Raw genomic sequence first — 14,608 nt, forward strand, 5'->3', positions numbered from 1 at the left:
TCCCAAACCCTGCTCATCCTGACAGCTGACCCTCTCCCTTCCAGTGCTGACCCTCACTGTGGCAGACAAAGCTACCAAGGAGGCACTGGGGACATTCCAGCTGCCAGTCCGGTATCTCCAGCCCTTCCAACCCCACCACTGCAGGCTGGTGCTGGTAGGTACAGAACAAACCCCTTCATCCTGCTCCTTATTCCTGCTTACAGTTTGATTTTCACCACCTGTAGCTGGGGGCTGTGGGCAAAGGCAGCCTTGTGTAATGCCATAATACCGGTGGGAAAACCACATTTGGCAAGTGGGGGAAGGTGCTCAAAGAGGCTTGTGAGCTTCCTGAGAGGGAGGAACAAGGCAAGCGTTGTGCTGGGCTCAAATGTGGTGGAAAAGTGATGGGATTGCAAGCTGGGAAGGGCTTTCACCCTCAGGATCCTGGGAAGGAGATGCAGGGCAGGACATTCATTAAACACGGGCTGCTGTGCATTAATTAATGCAGGCAGGTACCCAGCCCCAGAGAAGCAGCTTCCTGAACCCCTCCATGGGCATTTCTCCAACCCAGGGACTTGGCCAGTAGCGCCCTGTACAGCTGAGGCCTGGTAAACTCACTCCATTACTCCCCCAAAATCAAACTCCCCTATGCTCAGGCTGGCAGAAACGAGCTTACCCTTCCCTACATAGATTGGGAACAATGAAATATTTAAACACAGAAGGATTTATTATATTGATCTTTTCCGGGAAGGCTCAGGGGGCCAGTGAGCTTTAATTACCAGTTGGTGCTTTATTGCCAGTGATGGGCTGTCCATGCCCAGTGTGCAGGTTGTGTGGCCTTGACCTTTTTCCTCCCATGCTTTGCTCTCCTCCACACACAGCCAAGGAGGCAGGACTCTGTGGGAATGGTCCTGCATGTCACCATCACCCGCAAAAAGAGCTTCATCCCTCGCTGTGATGGACTGACCTATGTGGCCTTGGAGGTGAGAGGTGGCCTTGGGGTCAGGGGTGGCAGGGAGGTGTGCAGGGTCTGCACCTTGTCTCCTGCTCTGGCAGCTTTTTCCCCTCCCCACATTCTCTGTCCCCTCACCAAGGACCCTCCACCTCCCAGGTGCTGCTGCGGGGGCTCTCTGTCCCCCTCACCACCCTCCCCACGACCCTCGTCGCCGTGGCCAGAGTTGTGAGCAATGTCCAGGAGTACAAGTGAGTGATGGCTAGGGGTCTGCTGGTGACACAGGGGGACAACCTGAGCATCCCTGGTGCCATCGTGCCCTCCCACGGCGCTCGGCTCGCTGGGGTGGATGTGGCCCCACACACGCTGACCGAAACCTTTCCATCACTCCTCAGGCACCGCATGGAGAAGCATCCCATCTCTCATCCCAGCATCAGCCCCACCACCATCCTGTTCCCAGACCCTCCAGCAGCCGCCTTTAGCATCGCCCGAGCTGCCAACCACGGCTGCCCTCAGGTACAAGGCCGAGCGTATCCACAGGGATGCAGAGATCCAGCAGCATCCTTCCTGCTTGGGTACCAAAGAGCATCCCTCCTTCAGCAGGGGAGCTGAGCACCCCATGCAGGAAAAACTTCAGGGGCAAAATGATGCTTTGAGCTTCAGACATGGTCCTCACATGCAGAAACCCACAGGCAGCTCCTCGTTTGTGCCTTTGTCCTTCATTTTTCCCTCTGCTCCCCTCACGCCTCCAGCTCGAGTGCCGCCTCTCGAAGGCAGCGACCTTCTCCTCCCCGGGCCTCAAGTACCGCGACGCACATCTTCAAAATAGCTGTTGCCAGGGAAACATCCCCTTTCCACACAGAGCATCATCACTGGCAAGGGAGAGGAGGGCCCCGCTTTTGTTCCTGAGCCCTGCCAAAAAATTGGCAAGGAGGGAGGGAGGATGGGAGGGGACTGGAGGGATGGTGGGGCAGGGAGGAGGCGGGATGGAGCAGCCGAGCTAGGAGCCAGCATGTAGCTTCCACTCCTCAAAAGCAGAGCTGCTCCATCCTTTCACCTCTGCAAAGTGCCAGCCGAGGGCAGATGTCCAGCTGCACCCAGAGGACGGATCCAGCTGGCCCCCAGTGCCAGCAAAGCACACGCGTTTCTCTGGCTCGATCCTCCTCCCCGTGCGTGGAATTTTGATCGGCTCGGAGCGAAAGGCCCTGGATCAACACATTCGGGGAGCCCATAAATAAAATATCACGGAGAGGAAGCCGGCCAAATGCCAAGTCGCCCGTGAGGCGCTGAATTATCATAAAAATCACTAGTGTGTTTCATTCAGTACAATAATTATTGGTTTATCCCTCCACTCCCCCCCCTCTGCCTCCCTGGGATCTTCTTGCAGGTAAGAGATGGAGGGAGCACTGAGACCCTCCACTTTGGGTCTGCACCCCCAGTCCCACCATGGCAATGGATTCAGGGTACGAGTTACCCCCATCAACTCCATACCAGACATAGGAATGAAATCCCTCTCTGCTACCCAAGATACTGGATATCTTCCCTCTCCAATCTTTGCAACCCCGAGGCTGCAGTTTTCCCAGGGATATTTCTCTTTTGTAAAGGCAGTCAAAATGCATTTATTTTGGATTTACAGGGATAAATACAAACACAGACCTCCACAGAGTTGTGAGATCCATGCGCTGGGTCCCAGCCCCACATCCCTGGCACTGCTGCCAGCACCGAGCGGTGGGAGCCCAACACGGGAGGACGAGTGATTAAACCCGGCCATCTGGCCTGTGTGCTGCCTCCTCCTCCTCCTTCTTGTCCTCCTCCTTCTCCTCCTTCCCTCTGCACCCACAGGGCTCAGTCTGTCTTGGCACATCCCCAAGGATGCTCTTCCTGGGGAGCTGCGTGACCCCCATCTCCTGCCTCAGTTTCCCCACCTGTAGGATGTGCTTCCCTCACGGGAGGATGAACTCTTAATGCCTGGGAGGAAATGTTAGGGGAAGGCTGGGAGGAGGAGGAGGAGGAGGGAGCATTGTTGCTCCAGTTCCAGAGGTTAATGGCTTTCCCTGAGTGAACTCCTGGGCGGGCTAATCGGATTCGATAATTCTGCCAGCCCTGTGTGTCCTCTCGCCTGTCGGTTCCCATCAGCGTCTGCAGCCAACAGCACTTGGGTTCACCTTCAGCAGGGCATCCCTCTCACTCCTTTTAGGTTCCCAGATCATTAGCCCTTCTCTGCCTGGCCGGGGCTCCTGGAGACCTGGTCTTCCAGGCCAGGAGTAAGCTGAGACCTGCACAGAGCTGCCTGCAAGAGTGTTGGGTGCTCTGCTCTCCTTGGGTGCTCCCCTTGGGCCAGCATCCTCTTTGTCACCAAAGGGATTGCCACACTGGTGGCAATGGCAAATCCATGGGGCCTACTACAGAAAGCCATGCTGCATCTGTCCTCCCAGGACCAAGCTCAAGCCTTTGTTATTGTGGCCCCCTCCAAGATAAACCTCCTTTGGGGCTGTTTTCCTTGGGAATTCTCCAGCTTAACCTGCTTATCTGGAGCTTCTCACTCTTGTCTGTGGTCTGCAGCATCCAGACAGGCATCTGTGAGGAGCAGGGATGGCCTCATCCCTCGGGAAGGCAGGAGAGGGGCTGTAGGCTTGGCTGCCTCTACCTCTGCTCGTGCCAACAATGTTGCCTTTGAACCAGCCGTTGGGAGATGAGATGGGATAGCCAAAAAGGATGAAGGTGTCTCCTTCCTCCTCCTCCTCCTCCCCATCCCCTTTGTTGTGTTTCTGCAGGTGGCCCTTGGCAGGGGCGGCTGTTGTGCCAGGATGTCTGCCCAAATCAGTGCATTGGCTCTGACGCCCCGGCACAGAGCATCCATCTGTCCCGCCGAGCCAGTGGGAGACAGCCCGGCCCCAGCAAGCATCCTGCCCCCTGCCCCTGCCTCTAAAATCAGGGGGGGAAATCAGGAACGTCATCTCCCCTCCCTCTGCTGGTGAGAGGAGCCATGTGGGCTCAGGACCTCCAACAATTGGGGTCAAACCAGCAATATGCTCCTACGTTTGACTTTTCCCTTCCCTGCTGAGGCTGAAACAGCACCACCTCCAGTGCCTCGTACAGGTCGATGCCAGGAAAAGTAACTGGAGGTGGCATCTTGTGGTTTTGAGATTTTCCTCAAAAATTGGGCTTTCTGAGGGTGATGAAACAGCCCCATGGGCTGGGAAAGGAGAGGAGAGGCTGGAGGGTGCTGAGCTGGATCCGGCTGCTGTGAGCTGCTCCAATCCGTGTGCATTTTCCTAAGGACTTCCAGGCACAGCCCGGGCTCCCAGCAGCCAAACCAAGCTGTATCCCAGCTAAAAATCCCTAAGGATTCCCTGACAAATTCCTGAATGAGAGAGCCAGCCTGGTGCTGAGCCAGCACTAACAGCACTGCCTGATGCAGCCCATCGTGGAGGATTTTTTCAGGCTCTGAAGCATCCCAACCCCACGTCCCCCATGCTAACACCTCCCAAGGCTGGATAATGCACCTCTGCGGCTCTCTGAGGTGCATAATGCCCATTAGCATCCAAAAACGTGAGCAGAGGGAGATGCCCTGCTCTTCCACCCTCCCCAACAAAGCAGAAATGTGCTGATGCAGAAAAGCCGATCGGCATCTCGTTCCCGCTGGGTGATGCTGGCTGAAGGGATGGAGTAACAGCATTAAAAAGGAGCTGCTGTCAATAAATTCTTGGCCTTGGGAAGTCAGTGTTAAGGTTGACCTTTGAAAAGCTGGTGGGGCTCTCCGGAGGCGAAGCCGAGTAGCTGCCGGTGGGGACAGAGTGATGCCATTTCCAACGACGGATGGCAGCTCTGGGGATAAACATGCTTCCCACTATTCTATATATCTGTCGGGTGACCTGGAATTCATGTTTGGGAAGGGGTTTTGAGGTGACAGACAGACCCTGAATGCCTGCAAAGCAACCCCTTCCCAAGCGTGAGTGCTGTGCTCCCCCACAAATATGGAATTTCCTGTTGGCTCTTAAGATATCCCGACCAGCCGGTCCCCAAGAGCAGCCATCCTGGAATGCCTCCTTCCTCTTCCAAGGCCAAGATGCTGCCACCATCTTCTCCGAAGACACGGCTCTGACAATTGAGTTCTATCCATACAAAGACGGTGAGTCTCAGACCCCACTAGGGATGCTCTCTGTCATCCCAGCTTTGGCTGCTGTGCCCTCATCCAGCTCTTCTCATCCCTTCCAGTGTGGGATGCTCCGGGCACCCTCATTCCTGTGGGATACTCGGTGCTGCCCCTCACCAGCCGTGTTTTCCAGGAGCTGGCAGCATGCAGCGGCGGAATGCACGTGGATGGCCTCGCCGTGGAGGTGAGAAAGGGCCTGTGGGCTAACACTGGGCAGGTGATGGTATCTACAGGTGATGGTGGGATGGTGGGATGGAAATCCCACCTCCGTGTCTGGGTGAGCAGCCTGGCACAAAACTCCCAAGCATCCCACAGGAAGCTGGGATCTCTGCTCCAAACCACAGCCCTGAACCTCCGGATGACATCTAGATGATGCCAAAGCCACCAAGAGCTCCAGTGGAAACCCAATTTGCCTCCCCAGGGCACCGACCTCCAAACCACAACTGAAACCATCCCAACCGTGGGGCTCTGCCTACAGCTCCTTCGATTCGAGGTGAGATGCTGGGGATGGAAAATCCCGAGGTGAGGAGGGATGGGGACAGGGATGGGGAGGAGATGGCTCTTTAGATCTGCCACCCTCTCTCCAAACCTTTCAGCTGGGCTGGATCTGGGGTTTGTCCCTTGTGCATGTTGTCCCAAGGCTCTGGATCATGTCATCAGGCAGCTAGAAAAAGCAGCATCGTTCTTGCCATCACACATCCATCGCTTTCCCAGGGATTTTGTCACATGCTCGTATTCCCAGGAAATCCTGTCTGGAGACAGGGCACAGGCAGGGTATTTGGGAGAGGCTGCTCACCATCTCGGAGTGGAGAAACGCCAGGCTGGTTAACCATGGTGACAAATGTCCAGCTGTCTTCCTTCAGCATTTGTGTTCCCCAGGGATGTCACAGCAGGGAGGGAATGCGGCTGCTTTTCCCGGGGAGGAGGAAACCCCGCCAGCCCTTGGCTCCAGGTCCGTGGGCAGGTTTGGATGCATCCACGAGCCCAATCGATCTAATTACTGCAGCCACCAGCCTCTGCTCCCATCTGCAAACCAAAAATCCTCTCCATAAAGTGAATTTGGGTCCGGTTTGGATGCTGCATCCCTGAGGAGCCGCGGCGGGCAGGGGCCGGCTGGTGGGGGGCTTTGGAGTGATTGCCCAGGGGGGTCAGCAAAAAGGGGTCTGCGTGTGATGAATTATTCACATGGGTGTCACTAAGTGCAGAATTAATCCTTTTGCTTCCAGCTGGCTGCTGCACTAAATTATCACTCGCAGTCATGCGGGAAAATGCTGCAGAATTCATTTAGCTGATTATTGTTTTGATCTGGGAGCTGCAATTTTTTTTTTCTCTTCTTCCTCAACCTCTCCCATTCCACTGCTTGAGCCCTGCCTTCCCTAATGTATGTAAGAGCTGGGAGTGGAAACAAAAAGCAAGAAAGCCAGAGCAAGCCTTGGGCTCTGGATAATTCATCCAGCAGCGGCCCAGGCAGATGGACCCGGAGCGATGCAAATCAGCGAACGAGTTCCTACCGAGCAGGGTGAGGGCATGTTCTGCTCCTTGTTTCTTGCCTGGAGGTCAGGATTTTCTTAGGAAAATGCTCCAGCTGTCTGGCTGTGATCCCCAGCACCCCAAAACCAGCAGGTAGGGGAGGCGTTGCCTCAGCTGCATGGGCAGAGACTCTCCTGCTTTGGGCAGCCCTAGACTTCAAGGGATGCTTGAAGGCTTAATTTCCAGCTTCTCAGCTCATGGATTAGTCTTGAGCTTGGCTTTGGGACAGCAAGAAGGGGCCAAATGGGGGCCAAGGGGCACAGACAGCCAATACAGGACTTGGATGAACCTGGTGATGCACTGGGCCTTTGTACCGGGAACGTCCCTGTGGTGTGAGGAGCCACGGCATCCCTGCCCATGCCCAGATCTGAGGAGCCCCAGAATCCCTGCCCGTGCCTGGATTTGAGAAGCCTCAGCATCCCTGTTCATCCCTGAGGAGTGAGGGAGCCCCAGCATCCCTGCCCACTTCCAGGTGCAAGGAGCTGCATCATCCCTGTCCATCCTTGGAGTGTGAGCAGCCATGGTATTGCTGTCCATCCTTGGGGTACAAGGAGCTGCAGCATCCCTGTCCATCCTTGGACAGCCATGGTATTGCTGTCCATCCTCGGGGTGCAAGGAGCTGCAGCATCCCTGTCCATCCTTCTCCACGATTTCTCACCCCACATCTCTCCCCGCAGCTAATGGCAAAGAACACTCACTGAGCTCGTTTGCTTTCCTTTCTTATTTTTCATTTACCTCAGAGAGCTGAAAATGGATAACCCAGATTGGTTGGGCTCTTTATAACAAACAGCAGCTAAATAAACCCAAGGTGCCATCTGGTACCCGGCACACTCAGAGCCGGGTGTAAATCCCGGCTGTTCCGTGGCCTCTGCAGGGATTTCACCAACTCCTACCAGGGGCGTGGATGGCCAGAGCTTGGTTTCAGATGCTCATATCAACCCTTTGTGCTGGGAAAGTGTCCTCAGTGACAGGGTTTTCCAGGGATAAGGGGCTACCCGCAAACTAAACTCCCTGTCTCAAAACTCTGCTACGCTTGTAAAAGCCACAGGGAAAGGGTTTGGAGCATCTGCTTTGTTAAAAGCCAAGAACTCCAGCACCAGGAATGAGCAAACAGTCGTGTTATCCCAGGGAAAGGGCAGTGCTGGGTTGCAGCCTCCTAGTAAAGGCACTGAGACCCCCAGGTTTGCCCCCACTCAGCCCTGTTCCCCCCCATCTTCATCCCCTCGAGCTCCCCCTCTGGACCCCACAGGAGAACAAAAGACTTTGATCATCTCAGGGAGACAAAAAAATCAAAGACTTCAGCAAAACGCTGGTGCTTTAGAAAATTAACCTTTGGCATTCAGAAAAACCCAGGTTTTCCAGGTTTTTTTTCCAGGGGGAAAGCCTGTAGCCAGCTTCCTCCACCTTGGTACTGGCTTGGGGCTAAAGGCAGGACTCCTGTTTTCCCTTCACTTCAGATTTTCCTTTTTCACCCCAAATTTAGTGTCTTGCCCAAAGGAGATGAGTTTGACCTCACAGTGGTAAAGCCACGTGCAGGTTCAGCAGGATGCATTCCCAGGCGATTCTGAGCCTCATCCAAGGGCTGAAAAACACACACTGGAGGCATCTGTATTACTAAGGGATTTATTTATATCCCTGTTTAATAACCAGCCTTGTTTTACGCTTTGTTTTGGCACAACCCCACCTTGCTCAGCCCATTAATTTGGCACTTGGGACCTTCAGGGTCACCTCAAGCCTCTGCCATCACTTTGCTGAGCGCCCTTGGTCATGTCGCCCGAGATGGGAGTCTGGGGACATGCTGGCACATGGTGACAGCCTCTGAAAAAAAAAGCGAAAAGCGAGTGCCAGATTTTTTTTTCAAGGCAAGGGGAAAAAAAAACTCAACAGGCTGGCTATTTCACTGCTTAAACAGCTTTAATTTCTGTGATTGCTGCTGTTCCAAACCCGGAGCAGATCGGTGCCTGGCGTAAATTGTCACAGCGCCGGGGTGTAAATTGTCACCATGCCAGCCTGGCCATCAAACCCCTTTTGGGCTGGCCTAAAGAAATGAGTTTACAATTGGCTGTGGAGTAGGGAACTGCCATGTGTTTCCTGATATTTCAGCCTGGTTTGTGCTCCTCAAGCACCAGAACTGGGATTTTATCCCCCATTGTGGATGCTGATGCCAGTGAAAACTTTGCTTTGGGGGAATCGTATAATCATGGAATGGTTTGGGTCGGAAGGGACCTCAAAGATCATCCAGTTCCACCCTGTGCCATGGACAGGGACACCTTCCACTATCCCAGAATGCTCCAAACTCCATCAAACCTGGCCTTGAAAACTTCCAGGGATGGGGCAGCCACAGCTTCTCTGGGCAACCTGTGCCAGGGCCTCTCCTCACCCTCACAGGGAAGAATTTCTTCCTAATCTGTTTTTTTCCCTGATAAAAGTTATGTTCAGCCCTTCCCTGCTGAGCATCTTTTCTCGGTGAGCCGGCAAAGCCCCCGAGGGCTTCTGGCACAGCCAAACTGCTGCCAGCTGCTGATCGGCACTTGCCAGTCAAACACAGCCTCCGTTCCTCTTATTGTACGGAGGATTACAAGAGGCGTAATCTCGGCCGGGAAGAGCCGAACCAAGCAGGGAATGTCTTTGTTAAGGGGAATGGGTTGGTTTTCGCCGCCGGTCCCGGGGGAGCGTTCAGGGCAGCGCTAATTGAATTAAGAGCACGTTCGCTCGGGCTCCGACGGGCCACGGTGGCCGCGGCCATCGCTCCGGAGCGGCGGCAGCAGCTGCTCGCCGGCCTCCGTAATTGCAGCCAGAGCCTAAACTGTTGCATTTTGCATGATGCTGCTCCCCCAGGGGAGGGGGAGAGTGGTGGGGCGGGGGGCGGCTTCACCCGGCTTTGATGCTGGAGGAGCTCGGCTGAGGTCGGGGCCGGCGGCGGAATGAAAGGCGGCGGCTCGGGGGATGATGCTGCTGATGGTGTTAATGAGGCAGCGGTGGGGAAGGGCACGGGGCGCCTCCGGACACCTCCTGCTGCAGAGGGGGGATGCGCCCGCCTCTTTATCCACACTAACGAGGCGAGACCGGGCGCAGGCACGGAGGAAAACCCAGAGAGGGCCACTTTGCCGTTGCCCATGCCTGTGGCCAATTTGGAGAGGGCATCCAGGCTGATTGCTCAGCCGACGGAGCCAGGAGAGCAGCTGGAAGGTGGGGAGCAAGGATTTTCGGGGTGGGTGCGGGGATACCATGCCTTGATGCATGAATCCCAGGGCCAAGGCAGGTCCTCATCATCCTGGGAGCCAGGACTGGGCAAAGCTCCCTATCTGTGACCTTGCCACTCAGGTGGCAGCGAGGAGCACATGGACTCCATCGTTTATTCCATTAGATCCTGCTTCCCCCTCTAACTGGATTAGAGGGGAGTCTATAAAAGCCAGGCTGGCGGGAGGAGAGCAGGACGCGCAGAGCCGGGAGTGGGAAATGAGGGGCAGGGAAATCACATTACTACTGCCAGCAGCTTCTGGCAGGGCTCTGGCAGGGGTTGTTGGTGTGCCGGAGGGGCCTTATCCAGCAAGCACCAAAGGTGGGGGCAGCACCGGCTGGCAAAGTGGTTTCTAACATCCCATTGCACCTGCAGGACCTGGATACCCACCTCCCGCCCACCTGAAGGCTGAGGGTGGGCATGGGCCTGCTGTTTTCACCAGCACCAGCACAGAACTGCCTCCTCCTCCTTCTCCACCTTGTCACATTGTCACCTCAGGGATCCTCTCTCTGCCCAAAACTCCCCTTGCAACTTCCTCTTGGTCGACCCACAGCTCTTCCCCATGACTCCAGTGGCACACTGGGGACGTGGATGAGGGGAGAGGAGACATGCAGTGGATGCAGATCAGCCCAGATGCCCCCTCATCGCCCCTGTCACCGCATCCATCCGTCCCACAGACCATTGCCTCTCCCTCTCCAGAGACCAGCAGCATTCCTGACCCCGTCAGGCAGCGATGCCCTCCCCAGCCTGGACCCTGCCACACTCAGCACCCTCCAGAGCAGCGAGGAGCCACAGGTGACCCCCCTGTACCCACTTTATGGCCAGGTAAGGACCCACGAGGGCATCCAGAGATGCTATGCCAACACCCTGCCCATGGCATCCAGCCTCCATGAAGGCACACACCGTCCTCATAAAGGTGAAAAACCAACATAAATCCCAATCGTTAATCTCTCTTCCGATGTATGCATTGCTGGGAGTGGCTGGTTTTACCTCCAGCCTGGCTGTAGCAGTGATTTCTTGTGTTGTGTGGAGCATCCCTGGTATCTGGCTGTTTCAGGGTGGCACAGGGTCTGGAGGGGGGACATCATCCCATCACCTTGCTGGGGGCAGTACATCAATGCCCCAGCTTCGATCTAATCGCTCAATCCCAAATTCATTTAGCAAATTCTCTCCTATTATCACTGCATTATGTGGGAGAACCCAGGCACCTCCAGCTCATACCTTTCGGCTCCAGGAAAAAATAAAAGCCAGCTGTTCTCCTCCTCCAGCCCTTTGTACTGACAAATGGAGCCCTTGGATGAATTCAAACCCGGCCCTCGTGGTCCTAATGTCTTCCTGTGCTTTAAGCCATCTGGCTTTAAAAATAACAGGTTGTTAAAGCCCAATTCTGCTTATTAAATAGCTTGGAGAGAAGGGGTGGAGGGGGCCCATTCTTTCCAAAACCCCACTTAATTCCCCATCAGTGGCTTCCCAGACCCCCACCTTCAACCTGCGATTCAGGCGGCAAAGCAAGAAGAAAATTAGCAATAAAATAACCACCATAAAGAAAAGAATAATACTACAGCAAAGCTATTTGTTTTTCCTCCAGCTGTTTTAATTCCTCCAATCCACTGAGCTTTATGACTTCCCTTTCCACGGCTTCTTTATGCTCAACCTAATAGAAACCCATAATGGGGCGTGCGGAGGCGGGTACCACAGCACAGCTTAAATGCCATCGGGGTGTGAGCTCCGAATTTGATGGATACAATTACCCAGGGGCTCTGGAGAAGCCCCAGCACCTTCCAGACCTGCAAAGGATCCAGCCCAATGCTCCAAGCAGCCTCAAATTCAGCTTGCTGCATCCTCACAAGAGCGTCCCTGTGAGGATGGGTGGGAAGTGATCTCAAGGATGTTTCCAGCATCCAATTTTAAAGCCCGAGTGGGGCAACAGGAGCCCAGAAATGTTTTGCACAAGGTCTGGGCACCCCCTGCACGAGTATTTTCTCTTTTTCTGTCTAAAAAACCCCATTGCTGGTAGGATTAATATTTCCCCTCACATGCACAACCTTTGGCAGCCGTTTTCTTTCCTTTGCTTTTTTTCTTCCCCCCAAAGCACAAATTATTTTCACTTGGCTTGCACTGTGGTGCGGGGGGATTTGCTTGGAAAACCCGTCTCCTGACAGCCCCGGGAATCGGGGCTGACACCCTACTAATGGAGCGTGTGTGTGGGAGGGAGCCGGGACGTGACAGCCCCCCCGGCGGCGGGGTTTAGGGGGGCCGGGGGGGAAGCACTCGGCTGATCACAGTCCTGTCACTTCTTCCCACTCCGCTCGGGCTGATCAAACCCGGATCCTCATCCCTACCCTGCGGCTTTGGAGGTCCTGCTCTGGATCTGCTCGTTAATGCCTTCATTAGAAAGTGGGAAAACAAAGCGATGAGGAATATTGTCGGGGATGGGGTAACCCTCCTGCTTTTCCACCTCCCACGGGGGTGGAAATCCTTTGTGCTGGAACATTAACATCCCCCCCCTTCCCGGGCTTACCAAGTTTTCCTACTGGACGAGCTCTCCGACCTTAGGCTGAGCCTTGTGCTGGGCTCAGCCTAACCATGTTTTCCTACCCTCCTGCCCTCTCCCGGAATAGATTTGTGCCTCTCTTACCAGCTGATGAATAATTTACAAGCAGCACTTAACGATTAGAGGGGCGTTTTCTCCAGCCTCCTCAAACATTTGCTTCTCCTTCAAGCCTTTCTTTCCCCACTCCCATCACACATATTTCCCTGACCTGTCGATGCAGGGGGATTTACAAGCCACAGGGTGTCTCCTGGAGCTGGGAGAAGCAAATGTCGTATTTTTTTCCATGCTGGTGTTTTGTTCCGAGCACTGCACGTGTACTGTCAGCTCCATCACATAAGATAAGAGCCCAGATGTGCAGTTGGTCCCCAAAAATATCCCATAGAAGAGGAAGCTGTGATGGGGGGGGGGCGCAATTTCTTGCTTCCCAGCAGCATCAGAGTCCCTTTGCTGGACCCATATCCAGTTTCTATCTGATTTCCAAGGAAGAGGGGGGCTTTTGCACCCGCTGAGCAGGGTCTGCTGCCTCAGCAAGCTGGGAGGGGACACCCAGCATGGTGTGGTGCTGGGGCTGGTGCCTGAAAAGTGTTCTGATGGGGAGGGGAGAGGGGGGGCAAGGGGTGAGGGATGTGAGGGGAGAAGGAGCTGTAGAAAAAGAGGATGCTGCAAGGGGTGAGGGTGCTGTGAGGGGAAACCAGCATTCAGAGGATGAAGATGCTGCAAGGAAAAAGGATGGTGCACAGGGAGAAAGTGCAGCAAGGGGTGAAGGTGCTGTGGGCCCGAGGGTGCTGGGAGGGGAGAGGAGACAGATGAGGATGCTGCAAGGAAAAAGGATGGTGCACGGGGAGAGGGTGCTGCAAGGGACAAGGGTGCTGTGAGGAAAGAAGAGGATGCAAAGGATGAGGATACTGCAAGGAAATAGGACGGGGCACGAGGAGAAGGTGCAGCACGGGGTGAATATGCTGCAAGGGTAGAGGGTGCAGCGAGGGGAGAGGGTGTTGTGAGGGGTGACAGTGCTTCAAGGGGTGAAGATGCTGCAAGGGACAAGGATGCTGCAAGGGGAGAGGGGGATACGAAGGATGAGGATGCTGCAAGGAAAAGGATGGTGCACGAGGAGAGGGAGCAGCAAGGTGTGAGGATGCTGCAAGGGGAGAGGGTTCTGTGAGGTGTGAGGGTGCTGCAAGGGGAGAGGGGGATTTGGGGGATGCAGATGCTGCAAGGGAAAAGGCTGGTGCATGGGGAGTGGGTGCTGCAAGGGACAGGAGTTCTGTAAAGGAAAGGGTGCTGTGAGGGGAGAGGGGAATAGGATAGATGAGGATGCTCCAAGGAAAGAGGATGGTGCACGGGGAGAGGGTGCAGCAAGGTGTGAAGATGCTACAAGGAGAGAGGGGGCAGCAAGGGGAGAGGGTGCTGTAGAGGGAAAGGGCAACGTGAGGGGAGAGGAGGATGTGAAGGATGAGGAGACTGCAAGGGTAAAGGACAGTAAACACCATCACCCCTGTGAGGGGAGAGGGTGCTGCAAGGGAAAAGGGTGCTGGAAAGGGAGAGGGTGCTGTGAGGGGTGAGGGGACAGAGGGGTGCAAAAGATGATGATGCTGCTGCGAGGAAAAAGGATAATGCATAGGGAGAGGGTGCTGCAAGGGGTGAAGGTGCTGTGAGGGCTGAGGGTGCCCTGAGGGGACACAGGGATGTGAAAGATGAGGATGCTGCAAGGGATAGTGCAAGAGGAGAAGGTGCTGTGAGGGGTGAGGGTGCTGCAGGGGGTGTAGATGCTGCAGAGGCTGAGGAAGCTGCGCGGGACGAAGATGCTGCAGGGCCGAGGGTGCTGAGGGCGCAGGCGGCCGCCGGCCCGTGCGAGGCTCCAGCCCCATCTAGCGACAGCTCCGCCAGTCCCGGCTCCCCACCGGGGAGGGGACAACCCTCCACCCCGGATACCGCTCCTCTGGAGCCGGGATCCAACCATTTGGGACGGGGATGCCTCGCTTTGCCCCGCCCGGGGATGCTCGGAGATGTTTGCCGGGAACTGGGCACCCATGGGTGCCCCGGCAGCCACGGGCACGGGGCTCAGTGAGTGACAGGCTGGTGGGTACGGGGGGGGGAATCCCCCAGCAGGATTAAACCAATTAATAAAACAGGCCCATAAGTGAGCTGATGTGACCCCAGAGGTCACCACCCCGGCACTGCCTCCAGGAACAGGGG

At 55.4% G+C, this 14,608-nt stretch overlaps 1 protein-coding gene across 1 annotated transcript in view; it reads left to right on the top strand.

The window, feature by feature from the left end:
- CCDC33 (coiled-coil domain containing 33) overlaps positions 1 to 14,608 on the top strand; it is a 41,675-nt gene that overhangs the window by 18,738 nt on the left and 8,329 nt on the right. Inside the window, exons 6-13 of the mRNA XM_027697854.1 lie at positions 45 to 154; positions 861 to 962; positions 1,091 to 1,182; positions 1,327 to 1,447; positions 4,934 to 5,063; positions 5,150 to 5,271; positions 5,509 to 5,580; positions 10,558 to 10,683. Of these exons, the coding sequence (XP_027553655.1) occupies positions 45 to 154; positions 861 to 962; positions 1,091 to 1,182; positions 1,327 to 1,447; positions 4,934 to 5,063; positions 5,150 to 5,271; positions 5,509 to 5,580; positions 10,558 to 10,683 (875 nt within the window). The remainder of the gene's footprint in view (positions 1 to 44; positions 155 to 860; positions 963 to 1,090; positions 1,183 to 1,326; positions 1,448 to 4,933; positions 5,064 to 5,149; positions 5,272 to 5,508; positions 5,581 to 10,557; positions 10,684 to 14,608) is intronic.

The sequence above is a fragment of the Neopelma chrysocephalum genome, unplaced genomic scaffold (genome assembly GCF_003984885.1).
Source record: "Neopelma chrysocephalum unplaced genomic scaffold, ASM398488v2 Primary Assembly neopelma1_124, whole genome shotgun sequence".
Lineage (NCBI taxonomy): Eukaryota > Metazoa > Chordata > Aves > Passeriformes > Pipridae > Neopelma > Neopelma chrysocephalum.